Source organism: Apis florea, unplaced genomic scaffold, assembly GCF_048593485.1.
Source record: "Apis florea isolate Af1SG1 unplaced genomic scaffold, ASM4859348v1 contig_1914_pilon, whole genome shotgun sequence".
In the NCBI taxonomy this organism is placed as follows: Eukaryota; Metazoa; Arthropoda; class Insecta; order Hymenoptera; family Apidae; genus Apis; species Apis florea.
In genome coordinates, this window is record NW_028256504.1 from 997,130 (window position 1) to 1,010,858 (window position 13,729).

The 13,729-nt window shown below is 28.1% G+C and overlaps 1 protein-coding gene across 2 annotated transcripts; it reads right to left on the reverse strand.

Annotated features, from left to right (window-relative positions):
- Positions 1–56: 56 nt before the first annotated feature.
- LOC100865268 (uncharacterized) lies at positions 57–13,399 on the reverse strand. Of its 2 annotated transcripts, XM_086914467.1 has the most exons (9): positions 12,719–13,399; positions 11,704–11,827; positions 11,372–11,620; positions 10,112–10,653; positions 9,596–9,799; positions 8,184–9,141; positions 7,456–7,819; positions 4,630–6,251; positions 57–4,257 (listed from the first exon to the last, which is right to left on the reverse strand). In XM_086914467.1, the coding sequence occupies exons 1-9, from the start codon at positions 12,791–12,793 to the stop codon at positions 884–886; spliced, it is 7,512 nt and encodes a 2,503-aa protein (XP_086770593.1). In that variant the 5' UTR covers positions 12,794–13,399; the 3' UTR covers positions 57–883. The 2 variants fall into 2 exon arrangements, with proteins under 2 accessions (XP_086770593.1, XP_086770597.1); XM_086914471.1 differs by lacking the exon at positions 9,596–9,799 and having other exon boundaries at positions 12,719–13,056.
- Positions 13,400–13,729: the final 330 nt, after the last annotated feature.

A 13,729-nucleotide genomic window follows, 5' to 3' on the forward strand; every position in this document is an offset into this window, starting at 1 on the left:
GAAAATTTGATATATCATGTGAATTTGATATGGACAGATTATTGGTATAAAAAAGATTTCTTTAAAATATATTTCATTTATTATTTTGAATCATTAAGAAAATTTAACAAGTATCATTAAACGAATCGCCGTTGAGTAAACGTTGTGTTACTTATAAAATAGCAAATAGTAAGGTTAAGCAGTATCATCATCGTTAAGAAACGAAATAAATAAAATTCATTCACGATAGGCGTTTCGCTTCTTTCAAAAGATAAACAATTATTTCTTGTAAAAAAAAATCGAACGCCTTTGAAGGAAAAGGAAAAAATATTTTCTCTAATAATTATCGACATAAATGTCAATTTGCGTAACATTTATTTCTTTTTTTTTTTTTTTTTTATAAAAAAAGGGGAAAAAAAGAAAAATAAAAAGAAAAAAAAAGACACATGGTTGGTCTCAAAAATATCCGATCCCCCCCCTGAATAACTAACTTTTCACGTTTCATGCACGTTATTTCCTTCTTAAATAAAACTAGGCCTAATTATTATGAGAATTGAACGATAAATGTATATGCTAAAAATTAATATATCAAGTTGCTTTTCCATTCGACAATATATACGATTTTTCATATAATAAAATGTATATCTAATATTGATCGGATATTTTTGGGACCAATTGTATCGTAACAGTTTTTTTTTTCTCTCTCTCTTTTTTTGTACAAAATGCAAAATAAAACAAATTTCTTTCGAGAAGAAAAAAAGAAGAATCTCTTTCAAAAGTTCCCGGATTATTTATTGAGTTAAAATCCATAGATCGTTATCGCGAGAAAAAAAAATACGAAAAAAAAAAAAAAAAAAATAAATCGGAACGAAACGAAATGATTCATTGGACGATTTCTTTTTTCTCATCTATCCTCGTTCGACTGGTTCGACTCGTGCGACTCGTTCGATCCTATCGTGAAATCTTCCATCGAGGATTTGTTCAAATCTATGGAAGCAGTGTTTCTCGAGACTTCGGAAATTTTGGTATAAGTCGAGTCGAAACTGTCGGTCGTTTCCACAAATTGCGTCGAATTCGACGGTTGCCAGGTCTGTTCCACGGCCAACCTAACCTCTTCAACCTGCTCGTTTTGCTTGGAAAAAATAATTTGTTCGGAAACGTAGTGTTGCTCTTCTGACTCTTCGTGTTCCACTGGAATTTCGTAGAAAACGGACAATTCTGATTTTCTTGGACTATCTTTTCGATTTACAGCGTTATTCGTTTGAAATTGTTCTTTCTCGCTCTCTATTTTTACCTTCGCGTAAGAACTGTACAATGTGTCTTCGAACAACTTCGTTTCATTCTCGTGTTGCAAAGATTTTGTCGAACTCGAATCATCATCTTTGTATCGAAGTGTTTTTATCTCTTCCTGCGCAAGACGCAATTCTAACATTTTGAAATCAGGTTCGATGAATTGAAGTTTATTTTCCTTTTCGTAAAATTCAATTATATTCATTTGGCTGCTATTCCTGACTAGGCTGTAATGCGGAGAGAGCGATTCTAATTTCTCATCCGAACAAATATCTATTTCATCTTGTAATTGAATATTCGATGAATTATTAATCAAATTATTATCCGACATGAAAATTGAATGAATTTCAATCGTTTTCACTTCGTTTCCCATCTCTTTTGAACTGTGCTCATGTATCATCCTTAAATTAGTCCAGGACACAGGTTTATGCACGCTGGGATCGAAATTGAACTCTGAATCGGTGAAACTAGAAATTTCTGACGTTTCGAGATCGATGATACTTTTCAACGAATCACGATCGATCTCTTTTTTCTCTTCGTCCAGCTTCTCCTCTTCTTCATTTTCTTTCTCTTTCTTAATTTTCTTTATAAGCCTCGAATTTTTTAAGAATGTAGTCGTCGACGTTGGTATTGCGTGAATTTCAAAAGGTTTTAAACTCGACGAGGACGCGGGAACTTGTTTAAATGTAAATATTTCATTGTAATAATATTGAATATAAAAGTACAAGACAACTAGTCCAAAAGTGAAGATGGTGTACAAAGATAATTGTTCCTCTTCTTTAATAACCTCCTCTTTAATCTCCTCTTTCATCTCCTCCTCTTTAACCTCCTCTTTAAGCTCTTTTTTAAACTCTTCTTTAACCTCCTCTCTAATCTTAAAATCTGAATTTATATCGATATCGATATTATTTTCTTCGCATTCGTACATCTCTTCGTCTGTCGTTCGCAAATCGTTTTTCTCGTTCTCTTCATCATCCGTTAATTGGATATTCTTGTCGACATAAATTTCTTTAAAACTCGTATCATTGATGTTTTCTTCCATCATTTGATACGCGACATCTTCCTCAACCTCGACGTGTTTATGCTTCCACATTTCTTTAATTTCTTTAAGATCTACGATATCTTCGATTGCAATAATTTCTTCGCTCTTCTCGACGATTTTCTTCGTTTCTTCATCGTCGATAATTTCATTTTCTTCGTGAATTTTTTCCAATATTCCATAAGTTATACAATGTTCTATCGGAAGTAAATTCGTTCTGAAACAAGTAAGTTTATCATAACTGTCCTCCTTCAAAGAAAACAAATTTATTTTACTAAGTTCTGTTTCCTTAAGCATAATATCAAGCTCTCCGATTTCGTTATTTTCGATAGATGGAAGATCAGGTATTAAATCAGTCCATTTGACTACGATAGGGAATTTAATATTTGTGAAGATATCTTCTTTAATGAACTGCAATATCTTATTTTCTTCCTGTATTTGTTCCTCCATTTCTTCATTCTTTTCTTCTTCATTTTCTTCCTCAATTTCTTCTATCATATCCTCTTCATCGTTCGAAGGTTCTCGAAAAATCTCGAACAATCTAAAGATATCCTCCAAATTGTATCCACGATCATTCAAATTCCTTAAGATTCGAATCATCATCAAAAGCTCGTTTATTCTAAACTCGGTATGTTCGACTTCATCATCGTCATCAAACTCGTCCGTAGCCTCCATTTCGATAGGCAAATCTTCGTGATCGATGGTAGTGATGTATAAATCGCAAATACCATCTTCCTGATCCTCTTCGTCCAAATTTTGAAATTGTCGTATGGTAGTAAAAATAGCATGATGATGTTCATAAGACATTGGAGGAAGTTGTTCCATGGCAAGACCCATGAATTCTCTGTCAGATTGAAAAATAAATTCATCGATTGGATATTCCAATGATCTATTTAAAATATCGTCAATTGTTAAAATTTCTCGAGGGAAGTCTAACGAAGCGTTAAACGATTGGTAAGAGAACACGTTGTGGAGCATTCTAATAGTCTCGCCATCTATCATCAGAATTTCTCGGAAGAAATCGAAAGAAGTATCTACAGATCGATAAGAAAAAGCGTTATGAAGCATTCTAATTGTATCCTCATCCACTATGTCCCATGGACGTGGATTTCCCCTTGGAGAGTTAGAATTGCTTAAAATGACACCATTACCGACGTAGCTCATGTTAATGTTCCGCCTAAAATTTCTAAAATTTGACGAAGTTTGTCTTATTTGAGGTTCACTTAACATTACTTCGAGGCTACTTCTTCTGATTTCTTCTATTTCTTCTCCATTTTGAACCTCTTCTTCAAAATCGATACATTCTGTACAAGATATTTGAAGAATATCCTTTGAAATGTTTTCCTTTATTTCTTTCTCTTCTTTATTTTTCGAAACTTTAGAATTATCAATTTCTTGTTTATCGACTTCGATTTGTGATCGAATCGGTTCAATTTCTTCTTTGAGATCAATATTTTTTTCGATTTTTTCTTTGTGATCAACATTTCTTTCGATTTCTTCTTTGTGATCAATATTTTTCTCGATTTCTTCTTTGAGATCAACATTTTTTTCAATTTCTTTTTTGAGATCAACATTTTCTTCAATTTCTTTTTTGAGATCAACAATTTTTTCAATTTCTTCTTTGAGATCAACATTTTCTTCAATTTCTTTTTTGAGATCAACAATTTTTTCAATTTCTTCTTTGAGATCAACATTTTTCTCGATTTCTAACGTTGATTTCATTTCTTCTTGGTGAGGTTCCATTTTGGATATCAATTTATTTTCTTTATCTACTTTATTTTCCATTTCTAAGATTGGTTTCATTTCCGTTTGATCTTTTCTTTCTGATATTAATTCTATTATGTTTTCATAATTTACAATTTCTGAAGTTGCCTCCTCTTCATCTTTATAATCAAGTTCTTGTACTGATTCGACTTTAAACATCTGGCTTGGAAATTGAACTTGATAATCTAGAAAAAGAACTGGATATATTATTGAACTATAACTAAAATTACTCAGGATTTTTGGATAAATAAGTCATTAATTTTAAAAGATCAATTCTATTAAAAACAAATATAAAAGTTTACAAAAATATCAGTTAGAAGTTATTTAGCTTTATTAAGCTATGAACAATTTAATTTTGTGCCAAATATATATACTTATATATATATATGTATATATATGAAATCACCAATCATCATTAGTAATACATTGTAGTAATGTTTTCTCAATGAAAATTTTAAAGATAATATCTTATATTATTTGATTATTATTTTATTATATAAAATCTCATAAAAAACAAGTTTTAAAAATTTTATAATTTTAAATAAAACAATACTTGCCATGTAGTTGTGGTTCTTTTGTATTCTGATCAATACTGTTAGAGGACCATGATGAAGTAACTTTTTGAAAGATAGTAGATTTTATTGTTGTCAGTAAATTGCCAGTTTGTGCACCGAAATCCACACTTTCCAGTAACGAAGTTTGCTTATTATGGTCTCCCTTAATCGAAGGTCCCGCGATATTTGCGTTGTCTGTACGAGATTCGAGAGAGAGTAATTGATCCGTGTCATTAGATGACACTTCTGTATTCTCCAAATAATCTCTGACATTTTCCTTGGCAGGTGTCCTCTCCAATTCACGACCTTTCTGCGTACCTTCTAACTTTTTCATAGATAGTACCGAAGTATAATCATCTTCTGGCAATTTTTTCGGTTTGCTATACTTAGTATATTGTTTTCTTATATCTATTTCACCAGTTTGTTTGTTCTTCTTCGTATGTTCTTGCTTCGCTTGTCCACCATGCAGCCTATCAAAATTATCTAATAGCTTGTCAGTCACTTTGTTGACTTTAGACAATTTCGAGCAAGAATACTTCTCGTTTGAAACGTTATGAATTTTCACACTTGGCGTTTTAATAGGGATAGGGATATTGAATAACGGTTCTGTTTCTGTCGTTGCATCCACAAAGTTTTCTTTGTCTACATAATCATCGTGAAAACGTTCATAAAACGATTCTATATTTTTATGAATATTTTTCTTCGAACGCTCAGATAAGTTACTCTTCTTCGAAGAAGAAGATCGATCTTTGGAACTTTCAGGATTGGCATCAGGATTGATGCACTTTCCTGAGGATAGTTTCTTTTTAGCTTCCAATTCTTTCTTATATTTAACCAAAGTGACTTCATTGTAAGCTTTTAGAGCTCTCATTTCTCGAGCCTCCCTATCTACCAACGATTCTATTTTATTCTTCCAGTTGAACTTTTTCGTATGAGACGATTGTTTTTCCGTTGATTTCTTAGACGTTTCCAAAAGCTTTTTAAACGGTGATATTTTTTTCGAATTTGTGTTAGATGCATTGGATTGAATGGAAAGTTCGTTTTTAGTTTTCTTTGGATACATAGGGGGCTTCTTACGATAGATCATCGCGTCAAACATCGATGGACGAACTACCTGTGACAGTGGAATTGTGCCAAATGTTTCCACTTTACATTTGGTGCATTTTTTAATTTCTTCTTTCTTTGATTCTGAAAGCGAATGCATACTGTCTGTCATTTTGCACATGCAGATGTTCTCGTCGGATTGACACTTCATCAAGCTGGACTGTTTCTTTTGATTTAGATTAGATTTTTGATGTGTAAGAGATTTAACATGATCCTTTAAGTATATCGAACTTCGCGATTCGATTCTGTCGTCGTGCATACTAATGTTAGAAATGTTCCTTGATTCTTTTCGTTTGCGTGAGAAGAAAAATTTCTTGCGTAATTTTTTTCCATTCGTGAGGCTGAGGTTGGAGGAGCTTTTTACCGGCTTATTGCCGGTTTGCGTGAAGACATCCTTCATGATACTAATGGAACTGGACTTCTGAGAATCATACGAGTTATTGTCAAAAAATGGCTCGTTCACTTGTACAATTTGTGATGCGTGGTGTTCACTTGTGGAAGATTTTGTTCTTGATTCGTATCTGATAAAAATAATAAAATTTGTTTAGAAATAAAGAGCTTTAAAAATTATTTATGTTATTAATATGTGATATATAAAAAAAAATTATTCGAATATGATACTTTTAAAATTGGATTATAGATTTTTTTATATCGATTATTATAGATAAAGTAATAAGTAATAATATATTTATGAAAATTTATCTATCATGTTTTGAACTGATTTATGAATGATATTGTCATATTGATTTAATCATAAAAAATTTCCAAACCAATTAACTTTTTTGATCCTTTTTTTCATAAATATTGCTATGTATTACACGTATAGGATAATTTTAAATATTTTGACTATTATAAATAATAGAATCATATTTATAATTATTCATGAATTAAAAATTACAATCATATTTTTTTATAAAATTTTTAAATTAAAAATTCTTGTATTTAAATTTAAATTATTGGATTTATAATGCTATTAAAGCTGAATTTATTTATATATATTGTTGATAAATTTTATGTAACATAGATAATAAAACACACAATTTAAAATTTTTTATAAAAGTCTTTTTTAGATGCATATAATTTGCAAAATAAGAAGAACAAATAATAAGAAAGGATAGGATAAAAATGAAGAAATTATTCGTCTCCAGAATATCACAAATGAAACATAATAAAAAAAAAAAAATAAGAACAGAAGAATAAAAATAAAAATTAGCGCCATCTCTTGATTATTAAAGACATTTCTTCATAGATTGAGTAGGTAGAGTAGATAGAGTTAATAATCAACGTTATCTTTCGAATATCTTTAGCATTCAAGAGATGGCGTTAAATTGCAATTCTTATCTTCATCTTTTTTTTACTATTTGTTCTTTTTGTTTATTATTATTGTCGCATAGACAACATAGACAAGATATCAAATTTTAATTTTGAAAATTACAATATATTATAATTTTTAATTTACGATTATTTTAATGCATAGCACGATTACCACTGCTTATTTAAACAAAAAATTATTTTCAATTTTTTATAAAAATAAAATTTCAATTTCAATCATTATTCCGAGAAAAATCGATAATATTAACAATAATATTAAAATAATGTTCATAAGATAAAAAATGAATTGTTATTAAATTTATTTTGCATCTTGTCTACGATAATATTAATATTAAAATATAATATATTTCAAGTATTTATATTAACAATGAAAGCTTCTGAATTCTTGCGTACCTTTTTATCCTATCGAAATTACTAACAGAAGCAATTTTTGAGTCTTGTATTTGTATTGAATGATCTTTTTGATTTAAAGGTATTAATGATGATATTAATACGTCCTGATCAGATTGATCAGGATACATACTCCACTTCTTATCTAATTGTTGAAGCAAACATTGTAATTCTGAATTATTGGCAAAATCTTTTTCATAACAACCATCAAAAACTTTCATGGAACCCTGGAAGAACTTTTGAATTTTCGCATCTCCGAATGAATATTCTGGTACATTCATTTTATTAGGCATGTTTATACTTAATGTATTTTTCACAACATTCAATTTGCTATTGCTCAAATTGTTCTTCTGAATAGAATTTACATCTAAAAAAAAAAAAAGAAAAAAAAAGAAAAAGAAAATTGAAATAATACATAAAATTGTTCATTAAATCATATTTTTTAAATAGTTTAAGTTTAAAAACTACAAATGGAGAATTCAGAAGATAGTCAATTGAATTTTCTTTAAAAATGATTTGCATAGTTTAAAAATCTCTTTATCATTATTAAGACAAAATTTTAATTGACAAATTGATTAAATCACTACTTTCATACTTCGGTATTTATATTTTTTCTTAATATTAATGTATTTTTGCAATTAATTTTAAAAAATTTTAAATTTTACTACTATTAAGAACTAAGAAGATGACATCAGTAATTGATTTCAAAATTCTCCAAGTGTTTGACTTACTCATTTCATTGTCCATAACAGATAAAGAAACCATAGTTTTTAGTATTTCCTTTTCAGTCTTTAATTTTGTCTTTTTTTCTTCAGGTTCGACTGTTTTTAAATTTTCAATATTTGTTACAACATTGTTCGTCACAGTTAAATCTTTAACAATGTCTGATAAATTTTGCATGCTATTTGATACGGTATTCTGTGCTGTATAGAAAACTTCCTGCATTGATTTGTTTAACATGTAAACATTTTCTAACTTTTGAGCCTCATTTTTAATATTCATCAACATATTAGGATTATTTTGCAACAACTTTTCTATCAAAGGAAATGCGTTATTCGCTGTAAAATCTATCTTCTGATTTCGATTAAAATCAATAGAATCGTTCAAACATGAATGATAATTCGCGTTTTTGGAATTATTTAAATCCTCTATATTCTTTATCATTTTCTCTCTGTCAATACTTTTATTAGGCGTAGAGGTCATCATCGTTTCAATGCCTGACAAACAATACTCCTCTAATTTTTCTTTAGTCAAATATTCATCTACGATGCAATTGCACTTGAATAAATCTTGAATTTTCACAGGGCTGCAACATTTCTCCACCATTTGTCGAGTGTTCGAAGAAGACTTGAATAAATCTTGTTTTCTTGAAGAGCAACAATAGCTGAATTCGTTGTGATAGGATGGACACAATTTCATTTGCTTCGTGTTATTTATCTCCGAGGAATTTGCTCCTCCTCTCTTCTTCGTCGATGAACGTTGGTTATTTGTTACCTTCGAAGAATTATTTTTAATTTCTTGTGGTTGTTGATCCACTGACATATTTGTTTTTTCAGAAGAATTGTTTTTAGTATCTTGAGAATTTGAATATTGATGCATTGATTGATTTGTTTTCTCAGAAAAATTATCTTTGATTTCTTGTGTATTAAAAATGCCATTATTTCTTGTTAATGTTATAAATGGACTGTTCTGAATTAAAATAAAAAATTTATTAATCAACTAATTTGATATCATAATTATATGAGAATATTAGAAAAATAAGATTAAAAAAGATTAGGTAAATAAAATATAATTTAAGATTATTTGAAGATTAAGGATTCTGTTTAAATTTAGATATATGTAAATTATGTAAAATTGAGGGAAGATTAATTCATAATTTTGTTGGTGCCGAATTTGTTTAAAAAATACAATTTTTACTAATTTTTATAAAATTAAAAAGAAAATTTTATTGTCTGATCTTTGATTAATCATGTTGAGATAATAAAAAGATCGAATTATTATAATGTTTTGTTATCATAATATTAGCTAAGAGTTAATAAAAGTTAATAAATCATTCTGCATTGTATTGAAGTAACAATTATTCAATGCTTTATTTCTATAAAAAAATATGTTATATATATTTTATTAGAGTTAATGAACTCACTGCACTATGAGTGTCACTGATAACTTTCATATTATCATCACATTTTTCGTCAATTATAATTCGATTTTTTGAAATTTTCTCGCTCAAAATTTCATTCTTTGAACTAACATATAATCTGATATCATCTTTGTAAAATTCATTTATCATAGCTCGATCTTCTTCACATTCATTTTTATTTATAGTATCATGTTCATATATTCTTGTCTGATAAGATGGAACAAAAAAATCAAAATAACACGATTATTTTTCTAATACAAAAAATTTTCCTCTAGTCTTAATTTTTTGTGAAATTACTTTTTAACATTTCTCTCTTAATCTTTTACAAAATAAAAATTAAATTATTGTAAATTATTAAAAGCTTATAAGATCAAGAAAAATAATTTTTAAATGGTTTGTAATTACAAAATATAATTTATTGATCAAATTCAAATTTTAACTTAAAATTTTAGCTTAAATATAAATTTTTGTTATAATAATAAAAAAAAATTTTGTCTATGTTCCTTTCTAGCCTATTACCTGATCATCTTCAAGTTCCTTGTCCGCCTTAACTTCATCTTTTTTATACTTATCTACAGTTTTTTCATCCATCATTTCTTCATTTTTCTCATCCTCCACTGTTTTCTCATTTCTTAATTTATTCGTTAAATCGTAATTACTGATGAAAAAATATCCCGATAGGATAGTATTGACAGGAATATCGTCTTCTTCTTCTGTTAATCTTCTACAAATTTCCCTTTCTTTTTTTCTTGAACGTGCGTCCACAATATCCTGTTCGGTCAATCCAAGAATTCTCATCGTCTTCTGGGCGGGTGTTAACGTGGTATCATCGATGATTCGCGAGATGGTATCGTGTGTATCGTAAGTATCATAACTGTCACAGGATATCAAAGTCATCAGAGACCGTGTTCTGTACTTCGAATCACCTATTTTGAAGCAGATGCGAGCAGCGATCAGATTCGAATCACTTCTCATGGTTCTTCTCAGTGTACGTTGTTTCTCCATGTGACGTAGTTCCATAAATAGACACGAGTTAGAGTACCAGACATAACTGAAAATTACTGAAAGATAGGAAGATTTGATGAAATTTTTAAAAATGTAAATTTATGAAATGAAGATAAATTTCAGAAATATTTTAAACAATTAATAACTGATGATAATGAACAACGCGATATTAGCGTTATATGACTATTAACAAATGGCTTATAAATATGTTTATATATTTATTTATCTATTTATAATTAATATTTTTAATTATTTGTTATTATTATTTTTTTTTTTTTACTTGTCGAATATTTAAATTATTATATTTTTCTACGAACGATAAAAAATATATTTTATTAAATCTTGATGTGGAAATTAAAATTAAAACCAGATTAAAATCATTGAAATCATTATAGTATCTTTGAAATTGCGTTACAAAAAAAAAAAAAAAGAAAGTAATTCTTGGCTAAAAAAATAATTGAAAAATCTAGAATAAGATTTTTTTAAAATGAAAATTCGTTGAGTATATAAGTGTAAGTACCAAATGAATTTTTGACTTAATTTTCTATAAAAAAAAAAAAAAAAAAAAAAGAACAGATTATAGAATAAAAAAATTTTATTCTATAAATATGATATATCTCGATTTATTTTTATCAAGAACTACTTCTTTTCAGTTGTATTCCAATTTAAATATCTTGTATAATTTAAAAATATTAATATTAATTTAATCATACTTTTCGTTTCAAGTATGTAACAAATTACTATGTAGTTCGCCATAATTGAATATTTACTTACTCAAAGGAATGACCTTCACAAGAACGAATTCAAGGAAAATAGTTAACGAGAATCTCTTGTCGTACCAAAGCAAAAGGCCAATAGCTATTACGATTACTTCCAGCACGACATTTTTGAAGAAGCTCAGGATCAACCAGGGTAGTAACAAGTTCGGACGAGTAGATGTTAATATGGGATAAATGTTTGTCAGATAGGAGATCGTGTACACATGGGCGATAATGATTCGTGTGATTACGATCCATGATAAAGCTGTAGTTAATGAAAATAAAAATAATTATGAATTAATAATGTTAATTTCATTTTTATTAAAATTCGGGGAATAATTTTCTAACCAGTTTTAATCGTATCCTCGCCAATAGTATCAAAAATAAGGGTTCCCTGCGATAAGGACAAGTTCCATATTTGTTCGAGCTTGTTTCTCCATTTAATGGGACTCCAATCTAGTGTGCTATTAACCTTCGAAAGACACGTTCTGATGAATATCTCTTTATTATTAGAGAAAATTAATTGTTCGTTGCATTGATACAATTTTTTTTTTTTTAGACTCAATTTTTAATTTTTTCAAGATACCAAAGATTTTTCTTTTCCTAAAGATAATTTTTTATATTTTTTGATAAAGTTTGCGTATTTGTTTTTGGATTATATTTGGAAAATATATTTAGTAAAAAATATTTGATGTCTCGAGATAAAGTTTAATGATTTGCACTCGAAAAATAAACTGTCATTTACTAATCAATTTTGTACAGAAATCGAAAACAAAATTAATAGGTATATTATAATACTTTTAATATTATATTTTACAATATTCCAAAAATATATTATAAAATATATTATAATTATTATAAAAATAATTTTCTCCTTCTTTTTTAATTATTCAAAGTTCAATAATAATGCAGAATTAGAAATTTCAATAATAATATATAGATATTATTCTATCTTGATCATCTAAATTGATCATCTTATAAAATAGAGCTTATACAAAAAATATTTTGACTACGATGAATAGAATGTATTTTAGGCTATTTTTATTTATTGATCTCAAAAGTCTTTGGAGATTAATTTAATTTTGATTTCTATATTTTATTTCTAGAATAAATAGTAATCATGTAAAAAAGAGACTTCTTTATCAATTTGTGATATTTGTGTCAAATATTTTTTTGCTTATAATCACATTTCAAATCGCTAATTTTCTAGAATGGAAAAATTTTCGAGTGTAAATGGTTAACCTTTCTTTTTTTCCTCGACGAATAAAAACTGAAGGTTATAGAGGTTATAATCGACAAAGCATAAGGAAATTGTAAATAAAAAGATAAATGAAAGGATATCGATATATGAAACGATACTTACCAAACCTAAAATGTTCATTATCAATCGTTCAGTTTTATAAGAAATTCCAAAGAGACGTCCGAGGAAATTAGGCATCAGGAACACGAAACTGTCGAAGGAGCCGGAGGACCAGCGAGTTGTTGATTCCACGAGAGCCGATCATCGTCGACTTTATCAGTTGTTGGAAAAACTCTCGATCACCGAAACCTCTGCACTGAGGATCACCCGGAAAATTTCAAAGGAGTGTTTCGTTCGTTTACGTTAATTTTGACGCATCCGGCTTCTCCGTTGGGATTATTGCGTGCCGAACGATTTCGAGATGACAATTGACGAGAGTGAACATAACTCGATGACAAATGAGGTAAGGCGCGGGATTTTAGGTATGAGAGAATCGTCATTGCTTTATAATCGCTTCTTAATTGCAAAAAATAAAATTGTTTCACATTTCTTCTTGGTTTTTCAAATCTAAAATATTTTTGATGCGCGCGCAAATAACCTATAATCTATGTAGTTTGTGATTAGACTTTCTTGAGTATTCTATTATTCAACTCTTTGAAAATATAGAAATAGTTTTTATTAGAAATAATTAATATTTAGAATATTAATAATTATAAATTTGAACTGAAAAAAGCTTATACATTTTAATTTCACTCACGATGACACTTCACGATTTCTGAAGTAACTTGAGAATCGTTGTTCTCAATTATGTGGATAGTAAAAATTTTCAGGAAAACATTTATGCCATGAAAAAAAAAATTTTTACGTGTAGTAATGTAAAATTCGAAATACATGCATATATGTATATATTTATTATCTATTCCATACAATCAACATTTTAGCATAAAAATTATATTTTTTTATTTATTCCAAATATTTATTTACACCACATATATATTCATAGATAATTCAAATAAATTCGAACAATGAAAATTCTAATAAGAATCGAAACATATAATAATTATCTGTTTAATTATTTTATTTTATTTCTTTTTTAAATTTTATTTTATTACAATATAAAAAATTAAAATTATA

Excerpts from the sequence above, each read along its gene's own strand:
- LOC100865268 (XM_086914467.1), bottom strand. The coding sequence starts at position 12,793 with ATGCCTAATTTCCTCGGACGTCTCTTTGGAATTTCTTATAAAACTGAA. Across the intron at positions 10,654-11,371 it reads TGTGAAGGTCATTCCTTTGA|TAATTTTCAGTTATGTCTGG; the intron begins GTAAGTAAATAT and ends CCTATCTTTCAG. Across the intron at positions 9,142-9,595 it reads TCAGTGACACTCATAGTGCA|AACAGTCCATTTATAACATT; the intron begins GTGAGTTCATTA and ends ATTTTAATTCAG.